The following is a 17,872-nucleotide window of genomic DNA, read 5'->3' on the forward strand; positions in this document are numbered from 1 at the left end:
GTAATATTTTGTGACACCTGAGAATTACATGAGATTCAAATTTCAGGGTGTATAAATACAGTTTTATTGTAACATAGTCACGTTCATTGTGTTTTATTTATTATTATTATTGCTGCTTTTGCGCTACAAGACAGAGCTGAGTGTGAGAGAAACCATATGGCCTGCAAAGCTTAAAATATTTGGTATTGGGCCCTTTACAGGAAATGTTTGCTGACCTCTGATCTAAACCACCATCAGATAATCTAGATTCCAACTTCTTTTTCCATTAATCCAGAGGGTTCCCCACTTTAAGGTCTGTAAGACCTCCCACTGCGTCCTTCCCCAGCCAACTTACTGGTAAGGAGAGCATTGCTTCCATTTTCTGTCGTCATTGTAATTTTTTGTCAGCGAACACCAACTCCGATTCAAAATATAGCCTTCCTTGGTGCATCTGACAAAGAGTTTTTCTCTGAAGAAGAAAGGGAAGATACACACGGGGGGATCTGCAGAGAGAGAGAGGAGCAGGAGAAACAGGAATATAAAAAGTCTGATGATTAACCATTACTAAATTAATGGCACATGCTTTTTCTACCCAGCAGACTGTTTTCAAAGTGTTAATTAAAACGTAGAAAAGTCAGGATTTGGATTCAGGTTTAGCCAACACCGAAAATTATGTAAGCAGCTGCTGTCAATTGCTCCTTGGATCCAAGGCATCCGAGATGGACCATCAGAGGGACACTCACCATTTCCAGTGCAATACCGCCACCTGCCTTGGAATTTCTTGTCAAGAGAACACCAATCATAACTGCTGTGGACAGAGATGCAGTTGTGATAAATCACATCGCTGTACATAAATGGAAAGACACAGGTACTGTTCACAAATGCTGGAAAAGAGAAAACACACCAAATGGCGGGTGAGTTTACAAAGGGAAGTGATTTTCTAATCTCCATTGTGATTGTCAGCACCATGCTTGCTCACCTACCACCCCCCAAACCCGCATATGGCTGGTCTGACTGCCTTCCCTGTGTGTGGCACCAAACATCAGTGAACATCAAAGGAAGCTTTATTTTAACCCTGAGCTGGAAGCTGACTGCAGTAGCTGGCTTCCTTTCCATGTGAGTCCTTTAGCGACTGTACTCCCAAACTCCTAACCTGACATTCTGGCCTTTCTTAGAGTCCCCTTTCTTCCTCTCTCCTAGAAAAATAAATCTCTTAGCTTGCCAAAGGTAGCTCCTAAGTATTTCTTAAGGCTATCCACTTCCCTCCACACCCTTTGTCACCACCTAGCATTGTGCCTTGCTTTGACTACGGCAATAACTGATTTCTGGATACTGCCCACCTGTTTGTCTCATCATTCTTCACACTGCAGGGAGAATGTTCTTTCTTAAATACTAACCTGACCCTGCCACTAACCTATTAATATCACATTGCTGTTAGGATAAGAAATAGCATTGACATGGCTTGTGATGCCCTACGGCCCTACTCGATCTGGTTCCCTAAAACACCTCCAACCTCATCTTGGGCCACTTTTCCTTGTGTTCTTGTCACACAGGGTGTCAGGCGGGGCCTTCTGTCCCGCTCCCCACATAAGAACGCAGGACATGGTGAGGCCAAAAAGGAACACCCACGGAGCCATAGATAGGGGAGTCATACCCCTATATTCTTGCTGGCGGCTGGGCTGGAGACACAGGAAGCAGGATCTACATAATCTGCAACCCGCTGTCCTAACAGCAGTCTGTGCTTGCCAGCCACCATCTTCTTGCTAGCCCCCATTTTTTCTGCTAGCGTAGCCACAGCCGTTATATTAGTGGCCAGTGGCTCACTGGTTACAGCTGACGGCCAACTAGCCACAGCTGATGGCCATCTGATCACAGTTGATGGCCATTTACTACCTGAGCCAGCACCTTTCTATGTGAGGCTGAGAGCCTGGAAACTGCTTTCTGGGGCTCTGTCCCCACAGTTCTCTTTGCTCACACCTTGTAAGGTGTCCTGAGAGTGCTGCCATCTTTCTTGCCTAAGGGGTTTACAGGCGTGATCTTCTCTGGTTGGCAGGAACGTGTCTCTGTTTTTCCTGTGTAGTCTCCTCTTACCGTGTTTTCCTGAAAATAAGACCTAACTGGAAAATAAGCCCTAGCATGATTTTTCAGGATGACATCCCCTGAACATGAGTCCTAATGTGTCTTTTGGAGCAAAAATTATTATAAGACCCAGTCTTATTTTCAGGGAAACATGGTATGTTCAGCCTAAATGTGAATCTCCATGGAACTTCCTTGAAGGAAATCTTGGAGGGCTGACTGAACTTGATCTTGAAATACAGGATTGGTTTGCCATGACCAGGGAGGGCCTTTTGTGCCAGAAAAACAGCAAAGGAAAGAGTAAAACAGCAGGAAAACTCAAGGAATTTTCAGGAATATAATATTGTTTCATGGTTGTGGGCTAACATTTGAAATGTTAACAAATAAAGAGATGTATCCTCACCTGGAATCACAGGGTGTAAATCGGAAACAAATTCTGAAAGAGAAAAAAAAATGGGTAAAATTTAGACCACCTCTTAAAATACTCCATTCCTAGATAAATGGCTGTTAGAAGTATCTTGAAGTTCATGTAGCAGGAAACCCTCTGCTCTCACCATTTGCATGACTTATGATTACTTCCAGGTGGTGGTGGTGGTGGTGAGGGGTGTCTCACCTCTACGCAAGACGTAGCCCATTAATTCAGGTATGAGCTCTGAGTATTCCAAAGGGCTTTCTTTGAGTAACTTAGAGTAAATTCACTGGCACTCAACATCCATCCATTAGTTGACATTCCATAAGCCTGGAAGTTGGAGCGACCATCCTAGCTCTTACCCACATGTCAACATTTCAGGAAAACAATCCGTTCAGTGCAAGAGCACTGAATATTCCCAGCAGCCTCGTGATTCTGTTTTGTTTTGATTCCTAGAAAATATTGCTTTTTTATCATCCCCGAGCCTGTTTCAGGGAGTAAGTGTCTTGGTAGTATCACCACCATAAAGCCCAGTTGGACCCGATTAAAGATTAGAAAGGGACTGTCGTGCGGGGCGGCCTGCGGGGTCTCAGCTCCCACTCCCCACGTAAGAACGCAGGACATGGTGAGGCCAAAAAGGAGCACCCACGGAGCCATGAGTAGGGGAGTCATATCACTATATTCTCACCGGCGGCATCCGCCTCTCTGCAATCCGCTCTTGCTAGCCCTCATTCTCTTCTGCTAGCGTAGCCACGACAATTATATTAGTGGCCAATGGCTTACGGGTTACAGCTGACGGCCAGTTAGCCACAGCTGATGGCCATCTGATCACAGTTGATGGCCATTTACTACCCGAGCCAGCACCTTTCTATGTGAGGCCGAGAGCCTGGAAACTGCTTTTTGGGGCTTTGTCTCCACAGGGACTATTGTGAAGAACTGTTATCCAGTCACATTAGCTGATCTTTAATTAGCCATTCCTATCTTCCTGTCATTGTCCTCAGTGGACCTGCACCACACCCCTTTGAAGGAGAGAATATAATTTAGAACTCTCTTCTCCTCCCCATCCCCCCAAAGGGTTACAGACCAGAGGACACAGGCAACAGAGAGAGACTGGAAATTATGTGACCGCCGACTGGTGGGAAGTAGGTTTATACTTAAGGAGTCTGACTTTGGAGACTGATTTGAACGGTCGCTTACCTGCGCAAGGGACTCAATGCCTGTGCTTTGCTGTCCTTATCTTTGACGTAACAACGCTAATTTCTAGGTTTGCCTCAGACTCTAACTCAGGAGTCTGATATGGTGAATACAGTATCAGTAGTAGCTGATGGTGGCCCTGATCTTCAGAAAATAACTAACAAGATGTGAGTGTTTTTAAAGTTGTGGTTAAATAACTGATTATTATGGGTGGTTTCCTAGGTGCCCGCCTCTCTCCTTAGTGTCTTATTCTGACTACCTTAAGGAAAATGAATCTTGCCACACCCCTGTAAAATTGGCATTATTGTATTTTTATAGGTTACGCATTGTTAATGATGATCTCCATTTTGTAGATACAGAAGTGGAGGCTTGGAGAGAGAAATCACTTGCTCAAAGCCACAGAATGAAGAAATCATTCAGGTCCCCTGCCTCCAGAAACGAAGCCTCTAAAATAACCATGCCTGTGTGGGGCTCTGGGTCTGGCCCCAAAACTCTCTTAGGAGGTGCTGCTGCAAAGCTGAATCTCCTCCCCATGCAGGCTGGGGTCATTTTAGGACAAAACCACGGGTACTTACATTGTGTTATAAACCCCAGCAGTCACTGGGTGCATTTTCCGCTTTGTCCAGTCACTGTGGCTAATCTTTAAAACCTTTCATCCCTATTCTCTTTAATCCCCACAGCCTTTTCCTCATTTTACAGATGAAAGAGCAGAGAGATGCTTGCATTTAAACATTGTCCACACAGTTAAGAATGGGTACAGCCCAGACTCACGTCCTGCTGTGTCTGGTTCCAGGCAATAAGCTATTTCTTTCAGACCCTGGGACCCCCAGAAATGGTCTTTTGTCATTTCATTGACTAATATGACCAAAGATGACCAAATCCTCACAGATCTTCTATCCTTGTGTGTTATCACCTGCATCTCTGGCCAAACATTACCATTTTGCCTCTTCCCTCACCTCCCCCTCCACCAGCAAATAATGATGAAGAAACATCACCCCCAATGTCAGCTGAAGACTTCGTGTACCCAATGCGTTTGGAGAAAGAAACGACAAAAGGCCACCCCCAATATCCCAAGGCCAACATGACACACTTAGGCGTGTCATTCTCCTGCTGGACATAAACAAGCTCTTAGATCTCAGACAAGCTTACACTGAGATCATGAGAAAATAAGATAAGGCAAGTCCACTTCAGAATTTTGCCTGAACACAGTCAAAAATGAGGTCACCATGTCACAAATTACCAAACACCTCCTGTCCTTTGGCTGGAATGAGTGACCGCTGCTTCTTGAACACCTTTTTCCTCCTTCTAGGCTGCCTTCTCTGTAGAGATTTACTGAGATACCCAGACATTGAATTGTCCCTGCTTTCTGACACTAACCATTGTTGACCTAATCCCCTCTACTCTCCCAACCAGAACCCAAACCCTAGAATAGGTTCTAACACCCTCTGGTTTAGCATCCCAAGGTGCCCTATGGAACCCCAAGGTGTGTGGTCATCTTGACTTCAATGAGTGAAACATCCAGCTTGTTTAACTTCTGTGTGTTTCTGGTGGCCTTGGGTTGCAGACGTCAACAGTGCCAGAGGACTTCCTGACCTTTTCCCCCTTAATCCTTACAAGGACTAGGAGAGATAAAGATCACTTTCTCTCTGTTGAATTGCTTGGTTTTCTGGGGAGGCAATTCACATGGTTCAAACTTCAGAGGAGTTATAAAAGGAGAATCAGTCCTCCCAGCCCTCTCTGACCCCAGCCTTCCTGTCATCCTCCCCACAGAAAACTGATGTAATTCTTGTGAGACCTACAGGGATCGTTTGTGAATATTTGAGGGCATATTAACAACTTTGCACTCCTTTTTCACACAGAGGATAGCTGAGCCTACATACTGTTTCTTTTGAACATTGCTCCCTTGACAAAAGATATTGGAGAACTTTCCAAAACGATACATAATAAGCCTCCACTTTCTCTTCTTTTTTATTGTGGTAAGAATACTTAACACGCGATGTACCCTTTTAAGAAATGTTTAAGTGTGCAGTGCAGTATTGTTAACCACAGGGCACTATGTTCCATAGCAGGTTTCTGGAACTGACTGGTCTTGGATGACTGAAACTTTATACCCATTGAACAGCAACTCCCCATTTCCCCTCCTCCCCAACCCCTGGCAATAACCACTTCACTCTCTGTTTCTATGAGTGTGACTATTTTATATACTTCGTGTAAATGGAATCACACAGCATTTGTCCTTCTGTGCCTGGCTTACTTCACATGGCATAATGCCCCCAGGCTCATCTGTGTTGTCGCAGATGGCAGGATTTCCAAGCTTCCTCTTTCTTTTTTCTTTTTGTTTGCATTTTTAAAAATTTATTGGGGTGACATTTATTAGTGAAGTTACATAGATTTCAGGTGTACAATTCTGTGTTACATCATTTATAAATCCCATTGTGTGTTCACCACCCAGAATCAGTTCTCCTTCCATCACCATATATTTGAGCTTCCTCTTTCTTAAGGACTATTATTACCATTCTGTAGATGAGAAGGCTGAGGCTTAAAGACAGGCAGTATTACTTGCACATGATCACCCAATCAGTGAGTGGAAGAACAAGGATTTGAGCCCAGGACTCTCCAGATTCTCATCTTCAGCACCAATAATTATGCCATAGTTCAAAGTATTATGAACAGTGGATAGAATCTGTTTCCTGCCTGTCTCACCCCAAACCACTGCCTCCTAGATTCCCCCTTCCTCCTGCGTCCTCTCCTCCTTCCCTTCCTCGTCATCTCACCTGCTTTCAGTCCATACACACAGAGAACCAGGGACACCCAGACTGCCAGCTTCTCCATCACCTCCCATTACCTGCAGAGAACCTGCACCGTAGCAGAGGTTTCCTCTGACTTTATATGCTCCAATGTCTGCCCCTCCCACTCTAGCTGCTCCCACAGCACACAGACTTACTCCAGAGCATTTTCTCCCATGCCCTAAATTTCAGGGTGCACAGAAAAATTAGGAACACCCATCTTGGAAGCATTCTGAAAGTGTGGTCCCTGGACCAGCTCCATCACCCTCACCTGCAAACATGTTAGAAATGCAAATCCTTAGGCCCCACCCCAGACCTGCTGAAACTGGGGGTGGGACCAGCCACCTGTGTTGTAACAAGCCCTCCAGGCGAGTCGATGTTCACTAAAGTTTGAGAACCACTGTGCTATAGCTTGCTTAATACTTTCATATCCATTCATATCATTTACTCCCTTGATTATTATTATTTTTAAGTAAAAGTCCAGCAAGAAAGGCAAAGCCAATTTTAGCTTTCTGGATAAGTAAGGCTCAGAACGGCCACAGATTGTGGCTGTGCTCAGCCAGTAGTGGAAAAGACAGAGTTTGATCCCAGTTCTTATACGCGGGCCTGGGCCACTTTAGAATTCCTTTCCCAGCCACCATCTCTGAAGGGATGTGGGGAGAGCAGAAGAGGCAAGAGCACTTTATAAGAGAGAGAAGGGATTGGAAGGGTGAGTACCAGTAAAGAGAAGGGTGTCCTAGTGGAGCCCCCGGGGGATCTAAGATGGCGAACAGACCATCCATCCTGGAGACCAAGCATCATGACGGCGTCGGGAAGGGAGGGGATTAACACTCATCCTGTAGCATCTATCTGAGCTGACATCTTTTCAGACATTCTGTCACTTATGCCCCATTATAAACATGTAGGGACCAGGTATTGGTTACAAATACAGTTGCCTTTTCCAAATAGAGACGAGAAAATGGAATAGGGGAGACGTGGGAAAACTTTGATAAGGGTACGGAGCCAGGAGAAGCCGAGTTTCTCCTGTCCGCCATGTAGGTTTTTGCTTTTTGCTATTTTGCTGAACTGATGGATCTGCACACAGCACCTGGCCTCTCTGCAGGTAATGAGGTCACCTGTCAATCACAAGTAAGCCAAACGGGTTGGCAACAGTGCTTCGCCCATGAGAGCTGAGAGAAGTCTCACACCACTTCGTGGCGTGGGAATTGTATCCCCCGGTTCTACATTTGGCTGAGGCTCAAAGAGGCAAAATCATCTGTCAAGGTTACATGGCTCATGCCGAAGTGGAAGACCACAGGCGTCATCCAGGCAGTCTGACATCAGGCCTTCTTGTTTCTGCTCACCCCACTATCATAGAAGTCCTACAGGCAGACGCCTTCATAGGAAGTCGGTCTTTTCAGTGCCACAGGTTCAACTCTCACTCGGTACTGGTCCCCAAGACCTTGTTTCTGATTCACTTGCTAGCTGAGTGACTCTAGAAAGGTTTGCTGTCTATGTCTGCATGTCAGGTTTGTAAAATGTTTGGGCTACATGCATCCGATCTGAGAGCCCAACAAATCTTTCTTTCTTTCTCTTTCTTTCTTTCTTTCTTTCTTTCTTTCTTTCTTTCTTTCTTTCTTTCTTTCTTTCTTTCTTTCTTTCTTTCTTTCTTTCTTCCTTCCTTCCTTCCTTCCTTCCTTCCCTCCCTCCCTCCCTCCCTCCCTCCCTCCCTCCCTCCCTCCCTCCCTCCCTCCTTCCTTCCTTTCTTTCTTTCTTTCTTTCTTTCCTTCCTTCTTTCCTTCCTTCCTTCCTTTTTTCCTTCCTTCCTTCCTTCCTTCCTTCCTTCCTTCCTTCCTTCCTTCTTTCCTTCCTTCCTTCCTTTTTTCCTTCCTTCCTTCCTTCCTTCCTTCCTTCCTTCCTTCCTTCCTTCCTTCCTTCCTTCCTTTCTTTCTTTCTTTCTTTCCTCCCTCCCTCCTTCCTTCTCTCTCTCTTTCTTTCTTTTCTTTCTTTCTTTCAAGTTAATTACAGTTAATTATATCCCATCACATCACAGTGTCCAATCCTCAACCATCACTATCCAGGATACATACAAACAAAGTCAGTGGGAATGTGAGACCAGATTCCTATATCTCTTATTTAATGAGCTAAAATTTGTGGCAGACATTTGAGCTTTTGTTATTTATTAGGGAAGATAGTGCATCTTTAACTTGGATTTCTCTCTCTCTTTGTGGTGAATTTTACAAAATGTGCTTAATTCTAATTGTACCTTCTCTCAAAGATAATGGGAAGTTATATTCCCAAATATTCATGGTTTGCAGAGGTGGTGATAAATGTGCAGAGTTGCTGAGGCACGTTGAGATTCACCACCCCCCACCCCCTAAAGCATGGCCAGGACACTCTGAGCAGGACCCAGGATGCCCTACCTACTGGAAAAGGGCTGAAGTGGACATCGGGGAGAACTGATTATTCCTTTCTTACTCAACTGAATAGTCACTATGCCTCAAGGCACTCAACCAACTGTGATAAAATATTTTTTCAAAACTGAAGTTGGTATCTAGCCAATGGTATTGGGAGGGCTGGATGAGGATGAAAGAAAAAAATCTATCAAAGTCATCAACCTACCAAGTGGAAGAGCTGGACTTGGACATTAGAGGTTCCCTATGAATAGAATTAATCACGGGGAACTAGAGAGAAATGATCAATGATTCCAGCGGAGAGGGGATTATGTGGGCTCAGTTTTTATCTTTGGCAATAATGAAAAGATAGCTAGCACTGGGTTTGGATGCAGAATGTCAACTTGCAATGTCAGTTCTGGAACCAGTAGAAAATATGTGAACATTAATATCAGATAGACTAACTTTCAAATCCTGGATTTCCCACTTATTAGTTAGGGATGTTAGCTAAATAACTCACCCACTGCCTTTTTTTTTTTTTTTTAAAGAACTCTCTCTTCCTTCCTTTCTTTTCTTTTCTTTCTTTCTTTCTTTTTATTTTTGAGCGGGGGGGGGGGGCGGGGGAATGGGAACAGGACTTTATTGGGAAAGAGTGTGGTGTACTTCCAGGACTTTTTTCCAAGTCAAGTTGTTGTCCTTGCAGTCTAAGTTGCAGGGGGCGGAGCCCACCATCCCTTGAGGGAGTCGAAGAGTTGAACCAGCAACCTTGTGGTTGAGAGCCCACTGGCCCATGTGGGAATCGAACCGGCAGCCTTCGGGGTTAGGAGCATGGAGCTGCAACCGCCTGAGCCACTGGGCCAGCCCCCACTATCTTTTCCAGGGGTGGTTTAATATCTATGTTTCATAGATGCACAGCACAAGATGAACAGCAGGCATTCGACCTTCACCAGTATTTCTTGCTTTTAAGAGATGAATAATTGTAACTAAGATACATACATCTTCCTAAAACCCTGTGCATTTGTCTGCTAGGCCTGCCATAACAGAATGCCACAGACTGGATGGCTTAAACAACGTGCCTTATCTTCTCACAGTTCTGGAGGCTAGAAGTCTGTGATCAAGGTGCCAGCAAGTTTCTGGTGCAGGCTCTTTGCCTGGCTTGTAGACGACCACCTTCTTGCTGTGTCCTCACATGGCCTTCCCTCTGTGCTCATATGGAGAGAAAGAGAGATCTCTGGTGTCTCTTTGGGTATCAACATGTATTTTGGAGGGGGAAGGGACACAATTCAATCCATAACACCCTGATTCATCTCTTCAAAACGAGATTGTTGGTCTCAGTCTCATTTATACTACAGGAAAATCAGATCATGGGCACTAATTGAGAGTCAACATAAAAAGCCAAGATGTCTTAATTCTTGGAAAAGTTAAACCATATCCACATATAGGCAACTAGTTCTTTTAATCAAAAGCTCCCACAGAGTTGAGAGTTGCATGGGAGAACTAGAGATGTGGGAATTCACTGGAACACAGAAAAGTATTGAAGATAAAGTGGAGGAGCATTTGGTTAAGGGTCAGAAACCCCCAGGTTGGAATTCAATGTCTGTCTCTTTCTTGCTGTGAGGTTAATTGGGCTAACCTCTTTCAATCTTGTTTTCTTCATCCATAAAATTGGGGACAGCAAAATACTTTTTATTTTCCCCACCAAACCTGCTCATCCTGCCATCCCATCTCAATAAGTGACATAACCATTCACCTGCATGTAAAGATCACACTAGAGTCATCCTTGAGTCCTCTTTTTCACTTTATATCCAAATCCACCGCCAATCCTGTGAACTTTACCTTGGAAATATCTCCTGAATCCAGCCACATCCCACTTCTGCCAGTGCTATCCCTCTAATCTAACCACCATCATTCTCCCCATGGACCATGACAGTTGCCTAACCAGTCCCCCAGCTTTTCACCTTTGCCTCCCCTTCATTCTCTCCACATGGTAGCTAGAGCTGGATTGTGTCGCTGCTGTGATGAGAATCCCAGATAGGCTTCCAAGACCCTTAGAGAAAACGCCATAACCTGGACTTGACCGGACTCCTGACGTTCCCCATCCCTCACTCAACCCAAGTGCCCCCCCGCCACTATTCCTCAGACACCCCAAACACAATCCTGTTTCAGGGTATTTACATCTGTATGTCTGTCTGACAGAAACTTTATTCCTCCCGCAACTCTTTCTCCCTCTTATTCTGACTTAATATTTTACATGGCGATTATCTCTACCTGACCTAATTCTCCACATTCACACCCATGTTTAAATCCATATCCATATCTATGAATGTGTGTGTTTATTTGCTTGCTATCTTTCTTCTCTACTAGATTGCAGACTCTGGAGGCAAGGACTTTCTCCCTTTATATACTTTAACTCCAGTAAAATAAAACAGTGCCTGACAAATAGTAATGCTCAATAGCCATTGTTGAATGAAAAGGCTGTCCCTCCCTCATAGGCTTTGTGTGAGGGTTTTATGAGATAACACAGTTAAGCAATTTGCCCAAAACATGGCACCAGCTAAACAGTCATACGGTGGTTACTATTACCGTCAATCAGTCTGGTGACTAGACTTGCTTTGTGATCATTAGAAAGTCATTGCTGACGTTCAGGTGGGCAGAGAGTAGATGGGAATGACTTTCAAAGTATTTTCCATGGCTTCATGGAAGCCATGTTTTCATGAGAAAGTGGTATTTCTGGTTCCGAAGAGCCAGTTTTAGACATTGTTGATGGTAATGCTAAAATTGTCCAGTTAACCTTGCTGGTATATTGCTAAAGGCAAGGAAGACCACATGTGGGGCCAAATGGCATATTTGTTAGCATGCCTAAGTGTCCTCATGTTTGGTATGTACGTGGAACACTGCATGAAAAAATATATATGAGAGGAGGTCCAAGATGGTGGATTAGCTTTAAAAAATACACACACACACACACACACACACACACACACACATATATTGATAGAGACTGTTTAGTTTGATGGAAAATACGGTAAATCCTGAAATCTGATAGATCTGTGTTTGAGTCTCATGCCTGCCCCTGAACAAACCATCATCATAACTGATCATTACAGTTAAGGATGTTATTGCTTTCGTCAAACTGCCCCAATTCAACTCCTGCTCTTCCACTTACTGGCTCTGAGACCTAGACTGCTTTGTGCCTCACTTTCCAGACACAGAAGATGGAGATAACAACAGCACCCAAGGCTTCAGATTGCTGAATTATATAGATGGGTGTGTGCAAAACCATTAAAGCCATCCTGAGCACAAAGTCAGTGCTGTACACGTGTTTCCTTTAGTCATCGTGACTGCTACCACAACTAATACTGCAACTAGTAATGACAACAATATTTTAAAATTGTCATTATGTTACATTAGCCAGACAAAACCTCTATAGGGTAAGCAAAAGTATGAACCTAATTGGTGGGTGGGGAAACCAAAGCTTAAAAAAGTAAAGCAACTTGTCTAATACACCCATTGGCTATTTGTGTGTCTTCTTTGGAAAAATGTCTATGCAGGTCTTTTGCTCATTGGTACAACCATTGTGGAAAACAGTATGGAAAGTCCCTTCCCCAAATTAAAAATAGAACTACCATATGAACCAGAAATCCCCCTTCTGGGTATTTATCCAAAAGAAATGAAATCACTATCCTGAAGAGATATCTGCACCTTCATGTTCCTTGAAGCATTATTCACAACAGTCAAGATATAGAAAAAAACAAGTGTTCATTAATGAATGAATGGAGATTTTATATATATATATATATATATATATATAGATAGATAGATAGATAGATAGATAGATAGATAGATAGATATAAAACATCATATATAACATTTTATGTATTATAGATATATTATAGATGACATATGTACATATGTAGTGGAATATTATTCAGCCTTTAAAAAGAAGGAAATCCTGCCATTTGTGACAACATGGTTGAACCAGAAGGACATTATGCTAAGTGAAATAAGTCACACACAGAAAAACAAAGTGTATGATCTCACTTACATGAGGAATCTAAAAAAGCTGAACTCGTAGAAACAGAGAGTATAAAGGTGGTGACCAGAAGACCTGGGGTGGGGGACATGGGGAGATGTTGGTCAAAGGGTATAAGACTTCAGTTATAAGATGAGTAAGTTTTGGGGATCTAATGCACAGCATGGTAACTATAGTTAACTATGCTGTATTATATAGTTGAAACTTGCTAAGAGTAGATATTAAGTATTCTCACCCCCCCCCCCCACACACACTAGTAACTATGTGAGGTGTTGGTCAAAGGGTACAAACTTAGTTGAAAATTCCTATGGAGTTTGGAGGAATACGGTCTAGGGATCTCACCAGGCTTCAGGCTTCAAAGACTCTCCTCTGTTGCTACTGTAAGAAACCTAAAACAAGACCCCTGAGCAGCCCTACCATAGGCGCTCAAAGCCCAACCTGGTCTAGAAAGTTTTGTACTTCAGACTTGTGTTTCCCAGAATTCTCCCTGTCTTGGCTTTCAAAACGATGTGTCCATATTCATTTGGAAGATGTTGTTTTCTGTCTCTTTTTGAGATGAGGTGCTGTTACCTCTGGACCCGTCTTCCTCTGTGGGTTTCTCCCAGAGAAACTGATCTGTTTCTTCTGAGTCCTTCCCTCTTGATGGAGACTTCTGAGATGTTTCTTGCCTTTTGTCCTTGTGGTAGGCAGAATTCCAAGATAGCCCCTCATCCCCACCCCAATTCCTGTCACCCTTTCATGTAATATCCTCCCCTTGAGTATAGGTGGGACACATGAATATGATGGGAGAGTTACTCTCGTGATTAGGTTATGCCATATGGTACAACAGACTTGAAGAAAGAAAAATTATCCGGATAGGCCTGACCTTATCAGGCGAAACTTTAAACGGGGCTGAGCTATTTCTAGCAAGAAAGGATTCAATATGAAGGAAATTCTCAATTTGAAGATGGAGAGGGCTGTGTGGCAAGGACCTGAGACTAATGTTGTGGTGCTGAGCGCAACACCAAGGCAAAAAAATGGGATCCTCAGTCCTACAACCACAAATAACTGAACTCTGCTCATAACCTGAATAAGCCTGGAAGCAATTTGTTCCTTAGTTGAGTCTACAGATGAGAACACAGATGGCTGACACCTTGGTTTTAAAATCTGTGAAGCAAATACTGGTAGAACTGTAAGGAGATAGAGACAAATACACAATTATCATCAGAGATTTCAACACCCCTCTCTCAATATTTGATAGAACAAGTAGGCAGGAAATCAGTTAAGATACAGAGACCTCAAAAGACACTATCAACCAATTTGACCTAATTGACATTTATAGAACATTCCATCCAATAACAGCAGAATAGACATTCTTCTCAAGTTCACATAAAACATTTCCCATGATAAATATTGTTTAGGCCATAAAGCAAGTCTCAATATATTTAAAAGGACTGAATTCACACAAAGTAGTTTCTCTGATGATAAAGGAATCTAATTAGAAATCAAAACCAGAAAAGAAACTAGCTATTGAACCACAAAAAGACATGGGGGAAGCTTAAATGCGTATTGATAAGAAAAAGAATTGAAAATGCTCAGTAAGTCAGCCCTCTGTATCCATGGGTTCCACATCCATAGATTCAACCAACCAAAGATCAAAAATATTTGGAAAAATAGTTTGTTACATTGTTGCTGACGTGTACTCTGTAGTTAGGCCTACAATGGCTGCATCTGTTCTGAACGTGTACAGACTTTTTTTCTTGTCATTATTCCCTAAACAATGTAGCATAACAACTATTTACATAGCATTTACATTGTATCAGGTGTTCTAAGGAATCTAGAGGTGATTTAAAATACACGGAGAATGTGCATAGGTTATATGCAAACACTGTGCCATTTTATGAGACTTGAGCATCCGTGGAGTTTGGTATTGACAGGGGTCCTGGAAACAATCCTCTGTGGATACCCAAGGACGACTGTACTGTATGATTCAAACTACATGACATTCTGGAAAAGCTATGACTACAATCACCACCAGAGGAGAAATTCTGCCCTAAGTGAGAAAACACTGAAAAGAAATCCTGGTAGATCAAACAAGGGGGACACGTTAGGATACTACAAAATAAAATACAATAAACAAAGTTGAAGAAAATAAACCTTCCCGCCTTAATGAACCTTTCTTCCCAACAAAAAGCCATCCTTGAAAGAAACTGCCCTTCACGCCATAAACGGCAGAGGGCGCACTTGAGCTATGAATCTTAACTCCTCCACGCCATCAACCCCTGCTGTGAAATTCAGACCTGGGCTGAGCAACGAAAAATTTGAGTCGCTCAGTGCCTATGTTCCCAGTTGAGGTAGAACAAGGCACTGCTCTGTCTTCTTGTTTCAGCTCTCATACTGTAAGTAAGTTTCCTTTTTGCAGTCCCGTTAGTGCTACATGTTTGGCTTTTTTTGTGCTTTTCCTTGGTGACTTTGCTGTTTAAAGCGCCCCCAAATGAGGTGCTGAAGTGCTCCCTAGTGATTCAAAATGCAAGAAGGCAGTGATGTATTGTTAGGGTGTCAGGCGGGGTCTCCGGTCCCGCTCCCCACATAAGAACGCAGGACATGGTGAGGACAGAACGGAATACCCACGGAGCCACAGATGGGGGAGTCATACCACTATACGGGCGGAATCCGCCTCTCTGCAACCCACAATCCACAATCCGCCCTTGCCAGGCCCCACTTTCTGCTAGCGTAGCCACAGCCGTTATATTAGTGGCTAATGACACTGGTTACAGCTGACGGACAGCTAGTCACAGCTGATGGCCATCCAATCACAGTTGGTGGCCATTTACTACCCGAGTGAGCACCTTTCCCCATGAGGGCAAGATCCTGGAAACTGCACTCCTGGCTCTGTCCCCACATGTGTCACACAGAGAAAACACGTGTGTGAGAGAAGCTTCATTTAGGCACAAGTCAGAGTGTGTGGGCCGTGAGTTCAGTATTAATGAATCAACAGTCTATAAAATAAGGTGCTTGAGACAGAAACACACATAAAACCTGGTTCATATTGATTAGTTGGTACAAATGTGAACATGTTGCTTGCAGGAACCTAATCCTGTATTTCCCCTACGAGCAATGGCTCAGTAGTCACCAATTCAGTGTTCACAACAACTTTATAGAACAGAACTACCACAGATAATAAGAATTGAATGTGTTATCTTATTTTAGAGGCACAAAGAGCCATGTGATGTCTATTATCCTTATTTTATACATGAGCGAAGAAGTGAGGAGTAGAGAGGTCATGGAAACTGCCCATCATAAGCGACACAGCTGGATTAAAAGCATATCCCTCTGATACATGCTCATTGCAAATATGCTATTTGACCTGTTGTTCAATGAGTACTTAAAGGAGCTTACAGGTGTTTAGGAAACAAATGTCTTCTGCCATGTTAAAAAAAAAAAAAAAATACCGGGGGCGGCCAGATGGCTCAGTTGGTTAAAGCGCGAGCTCTTAAGAACAAGTTGGCGGTTCAATTCCCACATGGGATGGTGGGCTGCGCCCCCTGCAACTAAGATTGAAAACGTCAACTGGACTTGGAGCTGAGCTGCGCCCTCCACAACTAGATTGAAGGACAACGACTTGACTTGGAGCTGATGGGTCCTGGAAATACACACTGTTCCCCAATAAAAAATTTTTAAAAAAAAGCTGGGCTGGGAGACTTGCTGCAGAGGAATCACCTGAGTGTATTTTTATCTTCTTGAGATGATGTGGAAGTAAAATGGGTCAAAGTCTCAAACCTGGATGTATATTGAAATCACCTGAGGAGATTTAAAAAGTACATAAATTGGTTGGCTCTGGAAGGAGTTCATTACAAATGTTCAACAAATGATTATTTGTTATTATTATTATTAATAGTCTTCAAGTCCATAAAGCATGAGGCAGATTTTCCACCTTTTCTCAGAGACAAAACCACTCTCTGATTTGTGTCCCCTTTTTAGGACCTGAACTTTTTCTAGTTGCCTTGCTCATTGGTTATTGTGATGGTTAATTTTATGGGTCATCTTGACTGGGCCGTGTTGCCCAGATATTTGGTAAAATGTTGTTCTGGATGTTTCTGGGTAGTTGTTTTTTCTGGGGGGGGGTGTGATTTATTTATTTATACATGTGTTTCATTTTATTTTTTCCAACTTTATTGAGATATATTTGACTGATAACATTGTAAGTTTAAGGTATACAATGTGATGATTTGATACACATGTTGTAAAATTATTATGACAATAAAGTTAATTAACCCTTGATCACCTCACATAGTTACCTTTTTTTTGTGTGTGGTAAGAACATTTAAAATCTTCTCTCTTAACACTTTCAAGTATTGTTAACTGTGGTCATTAGATCCCCAGAACTTATTCCTTTTATAACTGGAAGTTACTATGAGTTTAGCTTTTTCAGATTCCACACACAAGTGAAATCATACAGTATTTGTGTTTGTCTGACTTAAAACGACAAAGACTTATTCTTTCATATGGCTTTTTTTTATCTAGCTATATCTCTACGTCTGTCTCTGTCTCTATCTCTGTAATAAATTTTTCTCACAACAATGCTGTAGGTTAGAATTCTAACACAGAGACTTAGAGAAAGTAAGTAATAGAGAAGGTAAGTAAATACCTTCTCTACCTGGATTTTCCATAGTGACCGGTGGACACTAGATTCCACCCCAGTTTTAGCTCTGCGGGGCAGCACCACTATCCACTGTGCTTTGATTTGCTGCATCTCTAGATGACTTGGTGTGAATAGGGGGCTAAAAACCAATTAGTCGGCATCTTTGATTAGTCAGGGATCTTGATTACAAACAACAAAAATGGGCCTTGGTTAACTGCAACACAATAGCAACTTATAGGAAGGTATATTAGGAGAGGCTTATGGCTCCTGCCAACTATGTGAAAACTTCAGAGCTTAAGAAAAAAAAAAGTTTGGTTCTTGACAAGTGCCGGTCAGGGAGAGGGTCTCTGCTCCCTGCAGTGACTCAGGGCTCCAGGTCCTTCCATGTGGTGGGTCTTCTCT

General features: G+C 43.0%; 1 protein-coding gene across 1 annotated transcript; it reads right to left on the bottom strand.

The window, feature by feature from the left end:
* Positions 1-330: 330 nt before the first annotated feature.
* Positions 331-6,490, bottom strand: LOC308489909 (binder of sperm protein homolog 2-like; the record flags this gene model as incomplete). Its single annotated transcript, XM_081031526.1, has 3 exons — positions 331-482; positions 723-863; positions 6,433-6,490. The coding sequence occupies 3 exons, from the start codon at positions 6,488-6,490 to the stop codon at positions 331-333; spliced, it is 351 nt and encodes a 116-aa protein (XP_080887652.1).
* Positions 6,491-17,872: the final 11,382 nt, after the last annotated feature.

Source organism: Rhinolophus hipposideros (genome assembly GCF_964194185.1).
Source record: "Rhinolophus hipposideros genome assembly, chromosome: 21".
NCBI lineage: Eukaryota > Metazoa > Chordata > Mammalia > Chiroptera > Rhinolophidae > Rhinolophus > Rhinolophus hipposideros.